General features: G+C 46.9%; 1 protein-coding gene across 1 annotated transcript in view; it reads left to right on the forward strand.

The window, feature by feature from the left end:
- The first annotated feature begins 64 nt into the window (after positions 1 to 64).
- The window catches only part of LOC134099606 (rho guanine nucleotide exchange factor TIAM1-like), a 57,416-nt gene continuing 33,881 nt past the window's right edge, over positions 65 to 23,599 (forward strand). The window contains exons 1-4 of the mRNA XM_062552540.1: positions 65 to 203; positions 8,690 to 8,867; positions 21,633 to 21,736; positions 22,328 to 23,285. Coding sequence (XP_062408524.1) covers positions 22,338 to 23,285 — 948 coding nt within the window. The 5' untranslated portion in view covers positions 65 to 203; positions 8,690 to 8,867; positions 21,633 to 21,736; positions 22,328 to 22,337. The remainder of the gene's footprint in view (positions 204 to 8,689; positions 8,868 to 21,632; positions 21,737 to 22,327; positions 23,286 to 23,599) is intronic.

Here is a 23,599-nt window from a genome sequence, read left to right on the forward strand (position 1 = left end):
TGGCACTCTGGCGGTCCACTCGTGCTCCGTCTCCAAGGGCTGCGCGCACCTCCCTTCACAGCAGTGTAGAAACAACATGGTAGCGCCTATGCATGAGATGTGTGTAGCGCCAGCTATGCAGAGGGGATCATGTTCGGGAGTGTAACAGGACATTGCTTGTGAACAGGTTGGCTGCGACAGAAACTGATCATCACTAATGACAGGTGCGTTTCATGAATCGATAAAATATTGGGGTTTAGAGGCATCATTTGCGAATGAATTAGCTTGATTAGACGCGACAAAAGGTCTCCCCCGGGTCCTAGTGACCGTGTGGAATGCCCGTGACCGTCATGTACAATCGTAAGTTGGATGCCCAATCTGCATGCCTTGATGCAATGTGGTCTCATTCCACGCCATTATGTTTATTTGTTCGCAATTTTCATGTGTTATTTATATACGATTAGACATTTATGACCCCATACTATTTTGTCGTTGCTTGCATCCCACATCTCTTTTATATTGGTTACATTTTTAATATAGCCTATGTAGACTGAGCCCATGTTTTGTAGGAAATGTCTTCTGTTTTGACACTTGCACAGTAGAATTATGTCGGACTTACTCTGAAGATGTGACGTACTATTCGACATTCGTATTGATTGTCCATCTTTAGAGCTGTCCAGTTTATCATTCACGTGTCATCTGTCAGTCGGGGTATGGCGATGTTGCATTTTTTCACTATAGTGTCCGTATTGTTGACAGAATAATAATCTTAACATTCACTCAGTAGCCATCATAGCCTACGTTTGACTAGCTGATTTATTGCTCATTATAGTTTCCTGTTATTGCAGAACATCCATTATTCTCACTGATGGTAATTAATTCATTTTTCTAGCTTAGGCTACTGTGTTGTGCACATCATGGGCTACAGGGCAGAGGCTGTATTGAGTCTGCTGGGTAGCTATATGAAAAACAAGTGTTGATCATTACATTGATTAATTCATGTTCCTTAAAGAAGCATATGTGCAAAAATTATATTAGTATGCTTGTACTGTCTACTTCATCCTCAAATGATCCACATATAGCCTACCTCTATAGGCTTCTACATGGGAAACGACGTATTTTCTTTACTCCCAGACCTTTTGAAATACATAAAGGTCAGCTGGAGCTCGATCCTTCTTGCTAGTGGCATGTTCCTGTTTTTCCCATGTTTGTGCCTGTGACCATATATTCCATGGTATTCTGTGTCATCGTCATCAGATATGATGTGGATGGACAGTTCCCAGGTAGTATCCTGGCCAGAGGTAATCCCCTGTCAGAGGGGCATAGATTTGAAGCAGAGCTTTGGTGTCTCAGATAGCTCGGTGCGAGAGGTCATCCCTCAGATGGTATTAAGGTTGAGAAATTTATGATGGGAATGATCATCCCTCTCTGAAACATTATTTAAGCCTGGATCCTATCACCAGTCTTTGGTCAAATCTGCTATGTCCTCTAAGAAAGAAAATAACATGAAGACTCCATCATGTTGATCTTGAAAAATAGTGTAAGCTTTTGCCGTTTTAAATAGAAACCCTTCAATTGTATGCTTTTTTTTTACAAAATGCATGTTCTTGTTCTGGGTGTAATGATTGATTGTGTAGATAAAAAATAAGCAGTGGCTATGCCATTACAAAGCCGTGATAATCTTTGGAAATTCAAACCAAACTGGTTCGCCAGATTCCTACATTATCCTGCCTGGGGCCTTCAACTTTACTTCTCTGTGAGTGAAAGCCTCAGCTGGCTCTATTGATTTCTTAACGCTGGCCCGAGAATGCTGAGCATAGCCCTTGTCTGGCAGTCTATCCGAAGCCAACACTCATGAAGACATGTCTTCAGAGAACCATCTCCAGTGTTTTTTTTTTGGGGTGTGCTTTTTTCTTGCTGGGGGCTTTTTGCAGGCAGATGTAGTGTGTCTCAGGGGTTGGAAAGCTGATATCATCTGTGTTCCTCTTGGATGGGAGGGAGTGAGGGTCTCTCTCGGTCTCGGTTTCTGTCTCCCACCCCTGGATCTGGTTGGGCCTCTACGGGCTTCTGGCTGATGATAACCTCAGAGAAACCTCGGCCCATGACCTCTCGGTCCACCCTAATCAGGTAGCTGACAGATGGAATCTCGTTGCTTGCTTCGCCATGCTAGTTGGGGGTGGGGGGGTGGTGGAGGTGGGCGCATATCTTCAAAACTGTCCCAGCCGAGCATGAAGCGATGCAAGCAGATTCAAATGGTAATTGCCGGGACTGTTTGTACAGTGCTTGACTTGTGTTTCTAAGTTTGTCCGTTATAAAAAAGAACCTTGTCATTTGAGGCTCAGACGATGGCTCGAAATGCGCATATTTTGAATCTTTTAAGTGCCCAATGTGAATTATTCATTTTTTTAACCCACGTTCACATAATGCTGCATTCAGTTCTCAGATGGGACTCTGTAAATGGTGTACTGTTTTGCAGAGGCTTGTATTTCGTTGCCTCCCTCTTTAACGAAATCAAAATGTATCCACTTTGCTAGAGCTTCAAGAGCTCCGTGGCAGTGTTGATTTTTAAGTGGATAGAGATCTGGATTTGTTTGTTCCATGGTCTTGCTGAAGTTAGGCTTTGGTGCTTGTTTTTCTTTAATTGCTGTTGTTTGATCAGTTTGAAACATTTCTGATGAAAGGAAGATTGTTTTTGCCATTCATCAAACCTCCATTTATGTCCCATTGACTGTAGATTTCTTTTTTTTTTTAAATCTTTTCCTTAATTGTCTTTGGTGTAGGGATAGGCTTTGTTCAGTAAGATAATACTGTTTTAGTATATTATCATTCTTAACGTGTGGTCCATTCCTCATTATCATTAGGCTTGTATCCACAGCATACTGCTAATGCTGCAACTGTAACACTGTTAGATTATGTAGATACTAGCAGAATGGGATAATAACAACAACAAAAAAAAAGTTTCATAAGATCGTTTGGTCATTTTGACTTTTCTTTACATGTGAAAGAGCATACTTTTCCCAGACCCCGGGGTCATCTACACGCTCGACTGGCTGATGGCCAGGTTTGTCTTGTGAGAATGATCTAGTCTGCCATTGAGAACAAGGCATTCCTTCTTCTCTCACTGCTATGCCGAACAAAGTGTACTGTATCTGTGCTGACTTGCTGTGCCACAAGTTGGTTTATTTAATCATTGTTGCGCTCCCCTTAACAAAATATACGTTGCGTAATGAGGTTATTTGTTTTTACGGCGTGGGGGGATTTCCCCGCAAGCATATGAGACAAATACATGATGGTGTGTGATATTACTTAAGATGCTGATTTTGTCATTAAGCCCTATGCTGCTGGCTCCTAGGCAGATTTGTGTGGTCTCCAACAGACAAGGACTGTTGTTTTTCCACTATTTTTAATCAGGTGTGCAGGCATGAAACAATTACAGACTGTGATGTGGCATAATGTGTGATGATAAGCATCCAATTTCAAATTTGATTCATGCCCATTATCATCAATATATTGTGTCTATGTTTAACCTGAACAATAGGTGCAAACATTCAAGGTAACATCAGGACTGTGGTTGTCTGCTTACAATTCCTCAGTCAGAGTAGTATTAATGACTGTTTTTATCTCAGTTATATCTTTTTTTTCATGTAGATTTTAATGTCTTATCACTATAATACAGTATCACCACTGTAACTCAGCAACACTATGGTAATGCAAAAAAAAAAAAATGTTGGTTACCGGTATGGTGATATGTCTCCATATCATCCCATCTCTGCAGGGGCGTTATCTTTTTTTTAATGGAGGGAGGTGGCCAAACCCCAGGTCCTGATGATTCATCGCCATCTTTAACCCTTCACAAACTGAACTCAGTGTAATATAGGCCATAGCCTGTGGGCCTGTATCATCTTTACAGAAGCCAGCTCTCCTTAAAGAGGATGATGACATGAATAATTTGCACACTGAGACTCACAGTCTCCATATTGTCACGACTGATGATTCAAACATGTGAAAAATCATATCCGGAAGCAGGTGCCATGAGAGCTTGCTCCCTTAGTGCACTTTCGATAAATCTTTCATTCTACGGCTGTGTCTAAATAGCACAGAGTTGGATTTCAAACTCGTGTTCTGGGCAGCTTGTCCCAGATAACTTGGGGCAGAAGAATGACCCACTTAACTGTTACACTGCGTCTTTTGGCTGCGTTCACTCTGACATAGCAGTCCGCATAGCTCAGATGGGCTGTCTGTGATGCTGTGAGCTGAATGATTTTCCTTTTCCAGGAAGTAATGTTTCATGACACACTTAATCACCATTATTATGACATGAGAAATATGATTAAAAAGTTATGTGTGAGAAGCGGAATAGATGATGTCGAGATTAAGAGCGCTAATGAATCTTAAGTGCTGCCTTTGGCATCAAAGTCTCCTTTTAAAGGTTGGGGAGGGGGGGGAACTCCAGGGGACGGTGAATTCTTCAAAGATGGAGATCTAGTTACCTCAAGCTTGTTGCTGTCTCTCTGAAAGGACTTCACACACTCGAAGTGGTCGTTGTTCCACAGTCCACCATTTTTTTACCTCTTAGCATCCAGGTACATGCTCTATGGGGTACGAAAAGTAGAGAGCTATGACATTTAGAGAGGATAAAGGGTCCAGCTGTAAGTGGCAAGCTAACGCGACTTTGTGCTGTGAGAGAAAAGCGACAAGTGGTGTTCTTTGCATTCACAAGGCTTCCAGAACCTTCTTTTAAAGATAAATTATAGATGGTTAAGTGCTCCAAGTTGCTGAAGGAAAGACTAGGTTTTAGGTTTTATGTGGTACAGGTTCAAAATGGCTTTGAATATGTGTGGGAGCGAGTGTGAGTGTGTGTGTGTGTGATGCTGGTGGTGGGTGAGTTTCTCGGCTGTGTTCCATGATTTTGAAGTTGCTGTTTGGATATAAAGACAGTAGGCCTCAGGAATGGTGAGTGTGTGTTTCAGCTCTCTCTCTCTCTCTAGGCTGAGGGCCTCAATCAAAAAAGGAAACTTCATGACAAAACCACAGGAGAAAACAAGTGACTCATGGATTACAGTGCTCTTCTGGAACAGTAAAATCTGAAAACACAGGCATTATAAAATACTCATATCCCAAACTCAGTGATGCCTCTGAATATCTGCAAAGATCTACAGTTATGGCCCTCGAGATTTTTGAATCCTCAATCAATGCCAGTGTGTCTTGGGGACTCCTGCATTAACATACTGTACATCGTAGAACTGATGGCTTTCACAAGGCCTTTTCTAGAATACAGAAACAGTATAGAATACCTTATTTAGTGCTTAAAGACTATGCATACATGTATGTGCCTATATCACTAAGACTTCCAAAGGAAGGTGAATTATAAAACACATCCTTAATACACATTTGTTTTCTCTTACTGAAATCTCTCATCGTCTAGTAAATAATTGATCACAAAAGGGTGATATTCACAAGAGATCTCAGCCGTCACAATAATATTGCCGACATCAAGTGTTATCGTATAGATGAGAATCATCTGCTAGTGAAGGTTCCAGAATCTTCCAGAGTCCACGGGCAGTGCTACAACAAAGACACACACACACACACACACACACACACACACACCACAACCTCACAACTAACAAGATTCCCTCCTTCCTCTTTCATGCGGACATTCTGAGCGCCTGCGTACACCGGCTGCACAGGTTGTTTGATGTAGACTTTGGAGAGGCCCACGATGCAGCGAAGGAGAGAGAGAGATAGAGAGAGAGAGACCACCGATGCTCCAGACTAATGATCTCCGGCCACGATGGCGGCTTTCATCTCTCCACGCCATGCCTGCATGTTTTTCTCCGCCGGCCGACTATAGTGCACAAAAGGGGAGAGAACTGGAGCCACCTATTTTGCCCCTGCTCCTTTGTGCGGCGATATGGAGAGGAGAGCACGCTGTGTTTGCCGTATGTTCATGCGCGGTATTGTGCATACAGATGGAACAGCGATATCAGGTCAAATTGCAGCGGGTAGAGGTGTGTGTGTGTGTGTGTGTGTGTGTGTGTGTGTGTGTGTGTGTGTGGAGGGGGTTGGGGGGGGGTTGTGCCACTTCATGCTTGCACAAAAGCATCTCTGGGTAATTAGGCTTGTTTGTCAAAGAAGGGGTGGAGACGGGAAGTGGCAGCAGCAGTTTCAAATCATCATGTAAATGGAGACGGACATGGCATTTGGACCACGGAGAGAAGAAGACACTGTAAATCGCCTCACTCCCAACAATTTAACCTCTGTGACATTGACATATGAAAATACCCATCCCCACCCTCACCCACCCACCCCACCCCAACCAACCCCAGCACCAACCTTTTCCATATTATGGGGAAGCTGAGACGGAGTGGGGCCCTCACATTGTTTGGGCTTGGGGATTTCTGTAAACATACGACAGGGTTTAAAAGATACAGTGTGTAGAAGGACAAGACAAGGTTTATCCACTGTGTCCATATACAGCCGGTTGGCTGTGTGCCACTGAAATATCTTGGTCAGGTGCAGATTCTGGCTTTTCCACCAGAAACGCCTACCCGGCCCCCTGTGAGTGAGTGGTACTCGAGAGCCATATAGGCCAGGCTGAATGTTGAATTTAATAACAGACCACAGAGGAGTGCTGACTAAAACGAACGCTGGCTTTCCCAGCTGGCACTGCATTAAATTGATTATGCATTCTCTTTGCTCAGCTGGTGATGGCTTTATTGCGTTTTGCGAAGAGGAGATTTCCTTAAGACCAGAGCAAACAAGAGGGAGTTGGTCATTTTGCACGGAGCGCAGAGACACATGGGAAGCCGCTCTCTGGTGTGTGTAACATGCAGAGCCTGCATTCCGTGAGTGTGGTGCTGTTTACCCTCCGTCCCTACTCTGACCTCACTGTCAGTGATGGTGGGTAATGTTACAATAACACTGGGTTATTGGACTGTGGTGGAACAGCTGTAGAACTGAGGGCACTGGGTTGAGTGGGGTTTGCTATTGAGATTAGTGTGTGTGTGTGTGTGTGGTGGTGGTGGTGGTGGTGGTGTGTGTGTGTGTGTGTGGGGGGGGGGGGGGGGGGGGTTCTGATGTGTATTGGGGCCATGTAGTAATGTGCTGGGTATGCTGTAAAATTGTTCACCAGATTGGTTAACACCAATACTGTACTATTGTGTTCTGCAGTGAGACGAGTGGTTTGACTACTCTCGAATAAATCAAGCAAGTGACGATAATTGATATAATGCAGCCCATTCGAGTCTCCTTACAGAAATATTTGCGGGTTTGGAGAGACACACAGTCGTCATTGCCACTTACTGGATTTATAACACATGCTGTTCTGTTTAGAATGCAATTTCCTCCCATTTCCACTCACAAAACAAAGATTCACAAACATGCTCGAGGGCTGTGAACGGAAGGTCGGCTTGCGCCCCAATAATAATTTAATAAAACTGTTGCGTAATGTATTTGCCATCACCAGACAGTACTAGTTCAGTAACTCAATAAACTTTTAGTCCTTCCTCTCTCCTGTGCAGTCTTACAAACCCCTTCATCGTCATGCGAAAAAGCAGCCATTGAATCAACAGCGTTTTGGGGTCACAACCTTGGCAAGTGATGCAGGCTGTCGGGGATGCAGCCAGTGCAACCGCCATACCGATGGTCTTATTTTGGGCTGCCTTAATCATAAAGTCTAGACGCGGAGAGTGGAACGCGCTCTTTTTCTCCAGTCTCCGTCTCAGACATAGCGCAGGCTGCTTGGTTATCAGGGAGAGTCCAATCCCATTCTTGCCTCGGGGCGTTTTTTTAGCATTGGTATGTATGCGAAGCTGCCTGTGCGGAACACATGATCATAGCGACGGAATCAAGGCAACAGGACTCGGTGCACGCCCCTCTGTCTCGTGTCCTTTCTCCCTCGATCTGTTTTCTCTCTCTCCCTCTCTCACTCGCTTTTTTTGCGCGTCTCTCAAAATGAATCTGGCCAGGGCTGTCATCATTGACGTAGGTCTCCGCCGACATCACTGGTGCTATGACAACAATGCTTCAGCCTCATCTCCATTCACAGTTCCTATTTTAGAGCTTTTCGCAGGAAGCTGCGAATAGGCAGTGCCGCTCAATTCTGCTTTTAAAAACACACACTGCTGCCCTGTTTGAGTGGCTTTCTTCCCTGCTTTTGCATAAGTTGACTACCTGCAGAGTGAAATTTAACCCTTTACTTGCTGCGATTTCATAAAAACGTAGGAAAGCAACATCTTTTGGTATGTTACATAATGTAAACCACTACAATATGATTGACTGATTTAAATTAATCTTTACGTGTAGCAAGTAGCCTATCATACATTAGAAACGTGCATGCAGTATCTGCATGTGTGCGTGTGTGTGTGTGTCAGGGGGCAGGGCTCTTCCTCATAGGTGTGCAAACTGGGAGGGGTAACTGGGAGGATTTTGTGCAAAAGCGTAGTTCCTTCCAACTAGGGAGTGTTGAGGCAATTAGATGGCAGATGGGGAGGAGGTCTTGGTGCACAGAGCAAAGGGGCGGACATTCCTGTTGGCGGTCACTTTTTCAAGATATTTTTCTCTCCCTCTGCTGAAGAAGGAGAAAGCAGACAGAGAGGAAGAATACATGCAGGGAGGGGTGCAGTGAGAGAGAGAGAGAGAAATAGTGAGTGAGTGAGAGAGAGAGAGATCCCTAACAGGCACACACCCCCCCTCTCTCTCCCCTCAGTTCCTGAACTCATCCTCCCTCTCTTGCCGGAGTCAGTGTGCAGAGGAGTTGTGTGAGAGAGAGGACTGTGGACTGCTGTCTCCCACCAGCATGGAGCTCGAGAGCTGCCGTTCACCCACATTTGGATTTCTCTTATAACTCCCGCAGCCCTGGAAAGCACCACAGAGCCACTTGAAAGGTAAGACTCCCACTCTCTCTCTCTCTCTCTCTCTCTCTCTCTCTCTCTCTCTCTTTCTCTCCCTCTCGCTCTCTCATTCTCTCTCTCTGTCTCTCTGTGCGTTGTTTTCATCTGTTTATCTGCTTCTTTCATGCCAGTGCTGGCTGTTGGCTGTTTTCCTGTATCAAAGCGTCTGTGTGTGTTTGTGTGTGTGTGTGTGTGTGTGTGTGTGTGTGTGTGTGTGTACTAGCACTTGTTTGAAACAAATGGCTTCTTGGCTTCATAGCCCCTCATTCTCAAAGGAGGTGTTAAGAGACAAGATAAAAGGTTCTCCTTTTTCAGAGCAGATGCGGTTTTCCCACTCTCTGTAAGATCTTTAGCTTTGCCCGTATGTGCATTTAGTGTTCTTTAGCATGACTTTTAATCCTCCTGCTGTCTATGAAAGTTTGTGAGGCTTTCAATGACTCTTCTGAGGAGATTATGGCTATGCTCTGGTCATCATCAAGTTTATAGTGGAGGCTTTATTCGACAAGACAAGGATTCAGTAAAGAAGTTGTGCTGGTGGTCTTCATTCCTTGAATGATGGATACACAGACATGTTTACCAGCGCTAGAATTGTGTCAGACGCTGCAAACACAGCTTATTTGTGTGCATGCATGTATGCATGCATGTACATGTGTGTGTGTGTGTGTGTGTGTGTGTGTGTGTGTGTGTGTGTGTGTGTGTCGTTGTAATGACAATGTGTAAAGAGTGTGGGGCCATTGTGGAGCCCTGAAAGAGAGATGATGAATTGCAAATAAGCAAGATGGTCAAAGTCAAGGAGAATCCCTAAAGCATGTCCTGCTGGGAGAAAAGGTGGGGGGTGGGGGCGTTAAGGACTTTAGAAAGTGTAGGAGGGAGGGGGGGGGGGTGCAGGGTGGAATTCATTCCACACGTCTGATGGTTGTGTTGGTGTAAATGGACTGTGAAGACGAGGTTGGTGGGGGTTGGAGGGCCGTTCGAATTTGATCATCTGGTGGTTCTATAGTCATGGAAATGTCCCAGCCATCAGTGGCTTAGCAGGCCACAAGGTTAGAACCTGTGGCCTCTGCCTCAGCTGTGCCTTAGTAAGTGGTGGGGGTAAAACCGCAGCGCTCTTCAGTAAGGAGTCAAAGTGATATTTTAAAATCCAGAAGCTTAAAAACAAATCTGTTTGTTGCCAAACAACCAGCTTGCGATTTTCACTTTGATTCGCCTGACACAATGGCTCCTTTGACAGAACGATACTTTGTTTAATTGGAGCCTGCCCCTGGTTCCACCTCCATAATCTTGATCTAATTAGAAAGAAGAATAATCACAGCCACAAAAGTTTGCTTGTGAATCACTTTTTTTTAACAATTAAGTTTTTTTATAATACTCTTAAAGCTTGTATGATCAGACACACAAAGCTTTCAGGGACGAAAAATGTGACTGCTGAGATAAGTAATTTAAAGACGAGTAAGATAACAGCACAGTTGATAATGAAAGTTACTGCTTGGGAGGATGTTCTTTGTTGTGTGAAGCTTTGTGCACAGATCTGGGCCTCGTCTTGCGTTGTCTCAGCCTCTCTGTGCATGTTAGTTTGCTCTATGGGACTGGAAGCTATCAGTTCTGTATTCCTTAAGACAACACCTCATTCATTCCTCCTCACAGCTAATAGTGAAACTCCATTACTGTGGTAGCAACTTCTAAAGACTAGCTATTGTGACAAGTGAAAACCTGCATTGTTAGAGCCCCCCCCTCCAGTCGCAATGTTTGCCTGAGCCATTGTTTTTCTCTTGGCCTCCCTTACTTATCTGACTTGGAGGTTTTTACGACCGTGTGGCCATTCCTGGCATATTTGCTTGTCAACAGCTGTGAGTGATGTGTTAACACTTCAGCTGTGATGAGAGGGCGAGGAGGTGCACGGATAACCACACGATGCGCTCGTGTTTGTTTTCACTCACCGTTTCCTCTCTTCTTCAGCCGGCTCTCCTCCGTGGCAGAGTTGTTGTTCTCATTGGGAGTTTGGAATTGGGGGAAGAAGAGAGACAAAGGACGTATCCTTCTGTCTCTTCCACTTTAGCACACGTTGGCCTTTGTCAGTTCTCATATCGCTCCAATTCCCTTTTTTTCCCTTCGTATTTGAATACCAATGCTATGTGACAAGTCACACACACACACACACACACACACACACACACACACACACACACACACACACACACACACACACACACACACACACACACACACACACACACACACACACTCATGCACACTCATACACACACACACATGTATTTTGACATCTACAGTGTGACGAAAAGTGTTGCTTTAGGGCAGTGTGACTCTGTTATCAGACAGAGAACAGGGGGTGTCATTGTGCCATGGTGGTGGTGGTGGTGGTAGCGACGGGGGCAATGGAAATTAGAGGCTGTGCCGCTCCAAGAGGGATGTGATCCGGGCCCTGCTTGGAGCGCCCAGACGCATTTCCACGCGGCTTTGTGTAGTCATGTGTGCAGAGACCTAGACGAGTCACGCCTTGCTGCACAGGCCCATCTTGGAGGACGGGGGATGGGGGCGGGCGGGGGGGGGGGGGATTGTTGTGGAGCTCCCTTGGCTTTAGCGTGCTGGAGATATCGCAGGGGAAGTCTCCGTGGTGCGGTGGGCCCTATCTGGGTATTTGATTTAGCTAATCTCCTCGCTGTGCTTCCCCCTTCCATCATGCAGGTAATAAAAACAGCAGATGTTACCACAGAGACAGTGCGCTTGTGCTCTACAAGGAAGCAAAAAAGTACACACACATACACACACACACACACACACACACACACACACACACACAGAAGTTGTTGTTAGGCCAGGAAACTTGGCAACGCACTCACAAACTTTTGTTTTGTGCCCATAGCTTCCTGGCGTTGAAATCATAGCAATTTGTGAGTAGGAAGAGGGGATGAGGTAGTCTTTCTTCCTTAGAAGGCATGCATGCTATTAAGACCTTGTTCAGATGAGAAGGATGACCTGAAGTACAAAAGGTGTAATTATGGTGTAATTATGGTATAATATTATAGGGTTTATTTGTTAGAATTGGGTAGCGATGATAATCACTGGATTTAATTTTTTTTTTTTAATCAATATTAACATAGCACTTTATTGTGTCATGTCTTATTTGGACATGAATCATAACATAACCACCCAAGGTGGATATATTTGTTTTTGTTGTTAAAAGGTATACTTGAAATTGACCCAGATGTGCATCATCGCTATGGTAGTTCCCGCAAAGGGTTACGTAAAGTAACTGCCGTTTGTCACAGCAGCACACAGATGGAGTTGGCCTGATATTCCTATTCACTGACCTGGAAGAAACGGAACCCTGGGACGGGGAAGCCATGCGCATTCACATAAGTGGGAACACATTATTGCTAAATGAATGCTAAACTTTCCCCCCCTTCACTGCTGTTTTGGAGCCAGTATGTCACTTTCAGTTGCTAGATGATCCTTATGTGTGAAAGTGAGTATAGCGTTGGTGTTAAGTCTGATTTGTAAGGCATACAGATACATGGCAGTGGCTGAGCTGATGTTGCCATAATCCAAAAACAGACGCCGGAGGTCTTGAGGTCTCCTCGGTACAGATGTGAAGTACCACCTTTGTGTGTTATTGCTTGGCTGGTATCTGGTAGTCAGTCGTTGAATGGTAGCTGATGGTGACATTGGTGCCCTTTTGCTAACCTTCGTCCCAGCTGTGGTTTGAATTGAATCCAACTTGTTTTTGTTTCATTTTCTAGTGAAGTCCCCTTATTGAAAAGTGTTGTCTGTAAGACACTGAAATACGGTGGGAGATCTAGGCATACATCACTGAGTTGTTGTTCTTGGTCTCTGCTCTTGTTGTATGTAGTTTAATTTCCTTAGTCTGTAGTTTAATTTCCTTATTCTCCACTGACTTTACTGGGCTCACTATAAAGTCCTGCGTTCAGTTATTAATGCTACCAGATGTGCAGGGTAATTGAATTACACAACAGATGAAGGTGGATGAAGTTCACTTATGGTTCAAGCCAGTTTGGACTATGTGTCCGACCTACTACCCGTCTAGCCTAATTATACACTGCTGTGAGAAAAGGAAACAAAAGCCATGGTAAATATAAAGCAGAATTTATATCAAACAATTTCTCTTATTCTTTGTGCCACAAAGGCTCTATTTATGTCCTTAACTCAGCAATGAGTGGAGCACAGTGAGAAAAAAAAACACGTCCCCAAATCCGTTGGGAGGGTGGGGTACCTGTCAGCCATGCTTTAATCTGAGTGTGTTCTGTCGCTTGTGCGGGACATTCTTGTCTGGCAGTCTTGTCTGCCTGGCATTAAATGAAAACAGATGCATCGGCTTGGCAGTCCCTCTTTTGTTATCAGGGGTCCATTGTATTGTCTTTCAAGGTGTGGAACTTCCCTACTCTCCCCTTCCTAGCACAGCCCCCCCCCCCTCCAACCAAACCACACCGAGCCATTTCTCATTCTTCAGGTCCGATTCTCCCCAACCCCCTCTTTACTTCACTTCACTTCACGTCCGCAAGCTTCCCTTCCACAAGGGATGGGGGCCATGAAAGCACCTTTTCATCCCCCTGTTGTGTCCCAGGAGGTGCTTGGGCTTGTCTCTTCGTCCCATTAGTGTCTTTTTAAGTACTTCAAAGACCACCACCAGGAATCCAGTGTGAGTTTAGTCAAAACTAGCTTGTTGTGCTCTTGTGATTGCACTGAGATGATTGGAACCCCCTTTCTCTTTATATCTACACCACTGGTCATCAATCTCATCACTACGGCGTCATGGTTTCACAGCTGCATCCAAGACTAGCAGTCAGGTTGGCATGTGTGGGGTGAGGGAGTCTGTGGGGCGATCAGGTTGTCAGGTCATGGCTGGGCGCATGGTTGTTGCTTCAGTAAACAGCGACTCTCTGCAGCCACCTGGGACCACTGAGTTGAGGTCAGCAAGGCCACTGGAAGATCTCAGTCGTGCTCCTCCATGCGTGGACATGGCCTGGATGGGTGCAACTGCAAGAAGAGGTCATTTTGGAGGTTTGTAGGTGTGTAGTAGATTGTTTTTTTTGTCTCGAGCCTTGAATGAGCTGGCCTTATTTACAGAGGGAGCTTTGATAGGCGTGGGGGGAGGGGTTGATAACAAGCGTGTCCAGTTGACCTGTAGGTGGGGTGTTGGAGGAGACCTGATGGGAAGCCTCCTGAGGTGCCTTTGTCTTTGTGAGACAGGTTGTTACAGGGGGGCTCCTTTTACATGGAGAGACATTCACACCTCGCAAACAGAACTCCAGCTGATAATGGCGGCCCATCATCAATCAAGCTTTGTTTGGGAGGCCTCAAATGAACCTTAGCTTGGGTTTATGCCCCCTTATATCCTCCTCAGGTCAGTGAAGTGAGTTTTTTTGTTTTTAAAGAAATGGCAAAGCCTTTTTAAACATCAGCGGAAAGAAAACTTGAAACTCAAGCCAAAAGGCAGCGGCACAATTCAAAAAGACGTCTTCGGAGGGAGCCATTTGAAATGGGTGAAAATGGAGGAGATAATTGATACGCTTTAGGAAGAAGCCAAACTCCCAGCATGCAAGCAGTCAGGCTGTCAGTATTTAAACCACATTACTTTACCCGATGCTGCTGGAGATGAATTATAAATCGAGCCAAATGGATTTGCATGGGGCCAGGATGCTCCAGTGACTGCAGCAACAGCAGAGCCCGTGGTGGCAGCAGTAGCTGTGGGTCCATCTCCTTTCATATTGCAGCCTCCGACAGGCAGCTTGATCGTCGACTTGTGCCGTTTTCATTGCCGCTGAAAGCCCCCAGCTGTTTCTCATTCAAGGTTTCTACGGTTACGGATCAAATTTAGAAGGCAGATCATCCCCCTTTCCTGTACTAAAAAAAAATGCGAAAGAAGAGAGAAAGCCACACTATGGAGGTAGCCTAGCCAGGACACTTTGGAACGCTCTCTGAAGGATGGCGTGATTGATGGAGAAAGGCAAAAACAAGGCAAATTTCAAGCCCGTCTGGCCCAGGGTCATTTGCACAGGGAGGGGGGTCATCCTTGACCTGAGTCCCCGTGCTGCTGCCGGTGTTGTCTCATGCAAATATGTTGGCATGGCGAGCGGCACCGACCGCGGCTGTAGTCGCGTCGTTCTTGCCGACCGGCTTTTCCTGCCAGAGCGATGTCATTACGCCTTGATTTTTAAAAGGGAGACGGGAGACGTGAGGAATTCGCCTGGGTCTTGATCTGCAGTCAGAAACCTGTCTGTCATTTTAATGACTTGCACACTGACACTTGGTTTTCATCAGACACTCCTGTAATGCTTGGCACTCGTACGGTAAGACGAGGCAAGCCTTCTACCCCTGCTGCCTTCAAGGTGTTAACTAACTTCAGCTGGGGGGGAAGTGTGTGTCTTCTGAGCCAAACGGTGACAGTTTTCCCATTCTGCACCTTTCGAGTGGTGAAAACTACAGTGTTTTCTCCCTTTTTATTCCCCCTTCACGGGTACGACTTGAACACAGGAAAGTGGTTGGAAAGAAGGCAAAAATAACAGGATACGCACAATTATCCTCTCCAAGGATGAATTAATCCCATTCTTGTTGAAAGGAGCAAAAGCTCCTAGCGTTACATAACTGTTGGATTTTCATCCATCGTAAAAATACACCAAACTACGTTTTTTTTTTTTTTTTTTTTACACCAGAGAGCATTGAAGAGCAATACCTACTCTAGGGCTGTTAACTTTTGTTTCCACCGGGAATGGTGCTTGTGCCAGTGTTTAGGAGAAATGGAAAAAGTGCCCCTCTTCACAGGGAGAACGCATCGAAAGCCAGAAGCCGTTTTCCATGCATAATTAGGCCGCTTTTCATCATTAATTATTACGCTGAAAAAATTAAATAACTTATGTTGTTTTCACACTTTTAATCATGCATAACACAAAATGAATCATTCAACCGTTTATATGAAGACACTTCAGTGGGAAAATGCATGTTAGACTGTTTAGCTACTTTTCAGACATTAACAAGAATTTTTCTCATATGGTTATTTAGCTTGGCGTTTAGTGTAGCTATTTATATGACGGCTTCTCAAGGGTTGGAAAAGGATTCTTTTGTCTCTCCTCACACACACACACCCATGCACAAAACACCCATAACACTCTCTGGAATGCCTTTCCAGGTGGTTTGTGCAGCCAGTAAGCTCTTTCATCGAAAATCCATAAGTCAGGTTTTGGCTGGTGGGCAAAAGTATTCATTTTCCTCTCCTCAAACTGTAGCCGCATCTTGACATTCCTCGTCCTTGGGGATCAGGAGGAGGGAGAGGCACTGGTGGGAGAAGGGGGGGTGGGGGAGGGCGCAGGTCGCACCCCCAGGCCAATTTCGTCTCCCCTCCGTGTTCCAACAGGCCCAGGTATTTGTCAAATAGAAGTGGTGAGCGCATCGACTACCCCCCCTAATAACAGAGCTGAGCTCACCTCTTGTCAGAGATTTCTTTGTGGACAGCCACATAAGTACAGTTGTGGAAACATCTCATCTTGCGGCATGCGGTCGTTTTTTTTTTGTTGACTTTTTTATTTTTTTTCGGCACGGTATGCATGAGCAAGGTTGACCAGCGTGTCAACCACATGAAAACACTGCCACACTATACCGACCACCTCACGTCTTCGCTATATCCCCAGGGGACTGCCATCGTATCCTGTTTCTCCTTCAGAAAATGGTGTCCACCTTGCACACATCCCCCATATCCGTCTTTCAGTTGGAGAGATAAAACATGTTTTGTGAATGTTTTGTGAAGGTGAAGAGCGCCGACAGACAAAAAGAGCAACCGTTGCTGGATTGTCTACATGCGGCGCGGTGCTTAGCACATGATCCATGGGTTTGCTGGGGCCGTCGCCCAGCTGCCTCCCTCTCTCCCCCGCAGCTGTTCTCCGCGAGAGCTTGTGTTCCACCGCCGCCACGTCCCAGCCTCCAACACGCCTCTGGCAGAGTTACAGAAACCGAGAGAGAGAGAAAGAAGGAGAGAGAGCGAGAGAGAGAGAAAGAGAGAGATGGACAGAGAGAAAGAGAGAGAGAGGCGTGGGGGGGGGGGGGGGGCGAGACACTTGAGAGGAGACCTGGTTGGAAAACAACACTCAACTGTCCCACAACACACTACAAAAGCGCTTCACTCAAGCGAGCGCATTCAGCGCTGCTCCACCTCTCAAATAATTTATTATTTTCATCAGACGCTTGTTTAGCCTCCGGATAAAATGGCCTCATTGTTCTGGGGCCTCCTCGTAATGTATGGCAGCCATTTGGCCCATTGATAGGTGGCACTTTATTTTCCATCCACAAGGGTGGCATGGTGTGACAGGCCCCGTTAGGAGGACGACGACTCAAAGGAGGGTGCCACCCTCCCCGCGTGCTTTACGACCCCACTTAGGGGTGGCATAAATGGTCCGGGTGGCATCTCCTGAATGCCAAGTGTCACCCTGATGCCCCAGTGTGGTCTCGACCAGCCCACAATAAACCCATTCTTCCCCCTTCAGTAGTGGGTGGCAGGAATGCTCCCCTGCTTGTTTATGTCATTAGTTGAAGTTCCTTGCTTGCAGTAAGCATCACAGAAACTGCTGCCCATGTTTTTTTTCCCCCTGCTATGGGCCCTCGGGTCCAGGAGATAGAAGATTAGCTAATAAAAGAGCCTGTTATCTAAGCATTAGGCCGTATGATAGGGACCATTATCTTACTCTTTCACATGCCTCGAGGATGACTGTTCTTATTTTGGAGAAAAGGAGAGAGGGAGAGGGAGAGTGACTTTGCAGATTTTCAGCCATTTTGAATAATCTAGGATGGTGTGCAGCAGAGACTGATACTTTGCATCAGTTCGGGGAGGTCAAGCCGATTAAATTCAATGCAGAATGTTCCCTCTCTCGCTCTGTGAACTTTCTTGTTTCATTTATTGATAGATAAGAGATAGTGTCGAGAAATAACAAGAGAGAGAGAGAGAGAGAGAGAGAGAGAGCGAGAGAGAAGGAGAGGTTGATACAGTCAACACAGCTTGAGCACTACAGCTCTTCTGAAATAAAAGCCAGCTGAGTTGTGCTCCAAGACTGTCATCCGCCATCACTGTAGAAAAGGGTGTCAGTTTCCACTCAAACCTCTAAATGGCTGACCACCATCCCCCCCCCCCCCCCCCCCAGAGAACCACGCCTCATCTTCACCACCTTTTCACCCCTCACAGCACTCTCTCTCCTGCTTCCCTCGCTCCCTCCTTCTCTCTCTCACTCTCTCTCCCCCTCTTTCTGTGTGTGTGTCTCTCTCTCTCTCTCTCCTTCTCTCTCTCTCCCCCTCTTTCTGTGTGTGTGTGTCTCTCTCTCTCCTTCTCTCTCTCCCCCTCTTTCTGTGTCTCCTCTTTTCCCACCACTGCCTTTCCACTTGCTGTTCATCACCCCGTGTCCCACAAAAGAGTTGGCCTTGTTGCCCAGGGAACCATTAGAGAATTTCTCTGTATTTGCACTTTTCTTAGGTTCCTGCAGGTCCATATAACCCCTCACCACTCCCACAACAGGGAACATACACACACAGACACACACACAGACACACACACACACACACACACACACACACACACACACACACACACACACACACACACTCACACACTCACACACACACTTTGCCCTTTTCTCTTCCAGTGAAGGACAGAACTCCCTATATCCAGATAAAAAAAATGCCCAGCAATCACATGAGTGGACAAGGGAACCGATAAATAAAGTCGTTGTCCCCCAAGGGACAGTTAGTGCACAGGGACACATTTCCTGCACACCAGCACAGTTCTGCATGCATCCCTCTGCTTGCCCCACTTCAGTCCCCGAAGACTGGGGGGGGGGGGGGGGGACATTTGAACATACGTTCAGGAATGACAGCACTGGTATTTGAGCTCTTGAGTACCCCGCCCGGTGACTGTTTTTGCCCTGTTTTGTCTGAAAGCTTCTCAGCACAGGAAGAAAAGTACACTCCTGTGTTGCTGGAGGGAAATGGACTTGATTCAACATCAAAGTTTTAGTGCTGCAGTACCTGGAAGGGGTGGTAGTGATGGAGATGGTATTGAGGTGTGTGTGTGTGCGTGTGTGTGTGTGTGTGTGTGTCTGTGTGTGTGTGTCTGTGTGTGTGTGTGTGTGTGTGTGTGTGTGTGTGTGTGTGTGTGTGTGTGTCTGTGTGTGTGTGTGTGTGTGTGTGTGTGTGTGTGTGTGTGTGTGTGTGTGTGTGTGTGTGTGTAGAAGGGGCGGGGGGGGGGGTGGTGATGTAGAATGACTGGCCCTTAGAGAGAGAGGCGAGGCAGGGAGGGAAGACAGAGAGAGGGAGAGGGAGAGAGGGGGAGCAGGGTCAGCCTCTGGAGCTTACATAACAACTCCCCACTCCACTGCAAGCTTGAGTGCATATGCAGAAGAGTAGGACCCTGCTCCCACTCCTTCCCTATCTCTCTCTCTCTCTCTCTTTCTCTCTCTCTCTACTCTCTCCCTCGTTCTCTCATCCTGCCTCGGCTGCACGCAGAGATAGACAATGCTCCCGAGGGCCAGTCGCTGAAAAATAGAAACAAACCATCCGCACAAAGGGGGGAAAAAAAGACAGAAAAAGATAGACAGAGACAGAATGAAACGTACTGCATCATTGTCACTCCATCATCCGAGCCAATCAGAATCCGGCTGTGCTCTGGTTGGCATTGCCCTTTGAAACGGAGTGTGATGGGAGAGCTTGAGTGGACGGCAGAGACTGCAGAGCCTTGAGGTAACCCAAATGCTCACTATGGCATACGGAGAGAGAGAGCACTGACTGGACCACACTGACCCTTTTCCTCTAGCACATTAGTCATGGCTCGAGTCATTGCTGTGGTACACAGTTCACAGTGTTACATTTGGTTTTGCTCATTCAGCAAATAAGATTTTCTTTTTTTGTTTGTTTACTTTAAAGTGTCTTCCAGGGCAGGCAGAGCAGAGACAGTCCGTGGGAGGCAGAGATGTGACCTTGGCCCTGATTCTCTCCACTTCCCCACATGCAGCACTTTATAGTTCCCAGATAAAAACATCTGGATTCTGTGCTATTGTATCGGACAGTACTGAAACAGGGGGAAAAAAAAACAGAACTACCTCACGTTGATTTGGGATATCCTACATGAACTGACACTGGCCAACCCTCTCTCGCTCTGTCTCTGTCTCTTTCTCTTTCTCTCTCTCTCTCTCTCTCTCTCTCTTTCTCTCTGTCTCCATTCCTCCTCCCTGCTGCGAAGCAGCTTGGCCTGTCAGAAGCAGAGGCCTGTTTATCTCCGAGCCCTAATCAGGCCTGGCTGATTGGGGAGTCGGAGTGACAGCAGCAGCCCTGTGACGAGGCCCCTAGACTGGCCACAGCATTCTCTAAAGTCCCTCTGTGCTACACCCCCCCACCCCCACCCCCACCCCCGCCCTTTCTTTTACCGGTTACACCAGGGAATAGGGTAGGGGGCGTCTCAGTCTTGACCGAATGAACCTCACACTTGTCAGTCTCACGCTGTGCTTCTCTTCTCTTTAGTCTTCTGGCTGTTTCAGGAAAGAATCCTCCTCTCTCTCTCTCTCTCTCTCTCTCTCTCTCTCTCTCCATATCCCTCTCTCTCTCTCATCCTCAGTCATCCGTCCCCCTCCCCTCCCTCTCTCTTTCTCTCTCTCTCTCTCTCTCTCTCTCTCTCTCTCTCTCTTTCTCTCTCTACCCCTGTCTTTCCCCCCCTCTCTCTCTCTCCCTCTCTCTCTCTCTCTCTGTCTCTCTGTCTCTCTCACTCTTCTCCTATCTCAGAATGGCGATGGATGCGTACAACTTAATAGGATTAAGATAAAGGCAGGGTGCTGCATTATGGCATTTTATACAGCAAAGCTGATTAAACCAAACGGTTACTGCAGCGTCACTTTGGAGTCGGGACACAGCGCCACTTCTCGCTCCGGAAGATTCTCTGACCTTATTAGTGACACACTGACAGGAGTGACATCCGCCGGGTAAAACCCGCGTATCAGATGAACAGCATTGACATCTTTACTGCGTAACCACTAGAGCTCATCTTACTACAAGTGTGAAGAGAAAGTTGCAGAGGCAGCATGTGGTTTTCATTGTTGCTTTTAGTGTGTGTGTGTGTGTGTGTGTGTGTGTGTGTGTGTGTGTGTGTGTGTGTGTGTGTGTGTGTGTGTGTCTGTGTCTCTGTGTGTCTGTGTGTGTGTGTGCTCTTAGTAGTAGTAACCACAGATCTCCATATTTGAAACCACACACTCGAACTGACACAGGCTCTTGCGGGAGGTTTTTTTTTGCTAAGCTGGCACCATCATGTTTCATTTGGGTAAGAAGCTCAGAGCTCCTTCATGTGTGTGGTCCTCGCCACAGCTCCACACTCAGCTCTTTAATCTTTCAGCTTTCTGCAAAGTGTTCTTAATTCTTTCTCAGGATGACTACCACACACACACACACACACACACACACACACACACACACACACACACACACACACACACACACACACACACACACACACACACACACACACACACACACACACACACACACACACACACACACACACTCTCTCATGCACATTTCTGATTTTGCATTCATCCCAGCGTAGACCCCTCATTGTAATTATGTGCATAGAAATAGTTTGTGCCCGAGTGCGTTTTAACAAGACACATTCAGTGAAGCTGCTTGGAGTTATTGCCCTTGTGTTTTGGGTTTCCTCAAAAGTAACATGTTTCCCTCTCTCTCTCTCTCTCTCTCTCTCTCCTCTAGAGCTTTGCAGTCCATTCATCCCCTCAATCCCAGTGCAATGCCTTTTCAGTGGATGCATCTTCAGCTCGATTCGACATGCCAGTGAACTCATTGCTATTCCGCCGGTTTGTATGTAAATAAATTTACAGCGCAGATGCATATTAATGTGCCATTCCCTTGCCATGTACATATTCATCCAGAATAATCAGACAGATTTATTCCTGCCTACAATCAGAGTGATGCATTCTGCCTCGGAGAAAGCTCTGTCATAAGATTAGTCTTTGGTGAAGTGAAGAAGTGTTATTTCAGATGAACAGCTATTCACTGATATTGTGTATTGTTGATTCAAGTGTATGTCAGCGTTGGTTCTGTACTGTCGGGAACTGTGAGCGATTTCTTGTGTGTTATTTTGTGTTGTTGTGTCGCTTTCTTACTTAGCTGACTTCTTTGTTTACTTTGATACTTTGTTGGCTGATTTATCAGGCTGATACATCCCCTCTGCCAGCAGTGAAGCATTAGCACTAAAAGCCTAGATATTAATATTCTATCCCGTCAACCTGTATCCCCCTGCTTTAACCTGTAGATCCCTCCTTTATCCGCTTAAAGCCATTCAGTGTTTGATATTCTCAGACCATTGTGTGTTGTGTCAGGCTGATGAGGTGAATATTCTCCTGATTTATTGTGTGTGCATTTTGTTCCTCTCTTGCCCCGCGTAGGTGCTGAATCATGGGTAACGTCGAGAGCCAAAACGGAGACCATGCGTACTACAGGGGCGGACACGGCCACTTGTCCCGCAAGCACATGTCCCGCTCTCTGCGCATCTCCAACAAGCAGTCGCGTCACCACCCCCGCCACCAGCAGCACGCGTGCGCGGGCAAGATGGAGCACCGCAACTCGGAGACCAGCACGCGCTCCAGCAGCACGCCCAGCATCCCGCAGTCGCTGGCCGAGAACGGCCTGGAGCCCTTCAACGACACCAACCTGCTGTCCGACTTCAGCAGCCCCATCTGGGTGGACCGCGTGGCCATGAACCTGCGGCCCATGTCCTTCCACAACGAGCTGGCCAACCCGCCGGAGTACGGGGGAGGCGGCGGCGGCGGCGAGGCCAGCAGCCCGGCCGGAGGAGGGCCCTTCCCTGGGGAAGGTGGGGACGCTGACGCTGACGCGGCCACCTTTGTGGCCATGAGGACCAGGGACGGGCCCCGGGAGTCGGGCGCGGCCACGTTCAAAAAGCGCCGCTCCAAGTCGGCGGACATGTGGCGAGAGGACAGCCTGGAGCTCTCGCTGTCGGACATCAGCCAGGCGCACCTGACCAGCACGGAGGAGATCGTGGACGCGGCGGACTTTGCTCACTGTGACGACCGGCTCCAGTCCAGCCCTCGCAGCCTGGAGCTGATGGACCCTGTCGACCGCGCCAACTCCCTGGACGAGCTCTACGGGCCCAAGAGCCCCGGGTGCCGGCAGACGAGCAGGCGCTTCGCCAAGTGGCACAAGGCCGCCGTGACCCCCGGCGGCGGCGAGAGCGAGGACGAGAAGATGCTCTCGCCCGCCGAGGACGATGGGAGTGCCTACGGCGCCTACACCCTGCCGTGCCGGCGCTCACACTGCCTGTCTGAAGGACTGACCAATCACCAGGCAGCTATGTCTGCTAGGCGACGGGCACAAACCATACAGGTAAGAAGGCTGTGTGTACTTAGCATAGTAATAGTAGCAATTTTATAGTGTAAAAGAAGTAGCATAATAATTTAATAGTAATAGTATTAGCATAGTAATGCTAATGCAAAGGTTACTCTGACTAGGGATTATTAAGCCTATTTCTCACAATGCTAGAACCATATGTTCTATGTTCTATGTAGTTGGGGGCCGAAGCTGAAGGTTAAGTTTGACGTTCTTGTGTGTTCACCATTACATAAGCTTTCGCTTATTTTTGTAAGTTCTAGATACCCATGAGAATTTCTCAGTATGTTGATGCCGAAACAATCCCTGCA

This window comes from Sardina pilchardus, chromosome 13 (genome assembly GCF_963854185.1).
Source record: "Sardina pilchardus chromosome 13, fSarPil1.1, whole genome shotgun sequence".
Lineage (NCBI taxonomy): Eukaryota > Metazoa > Chordata > Actinopteri > Clupeiformes > Clupeidae > Sardina > Sardina pilchardus.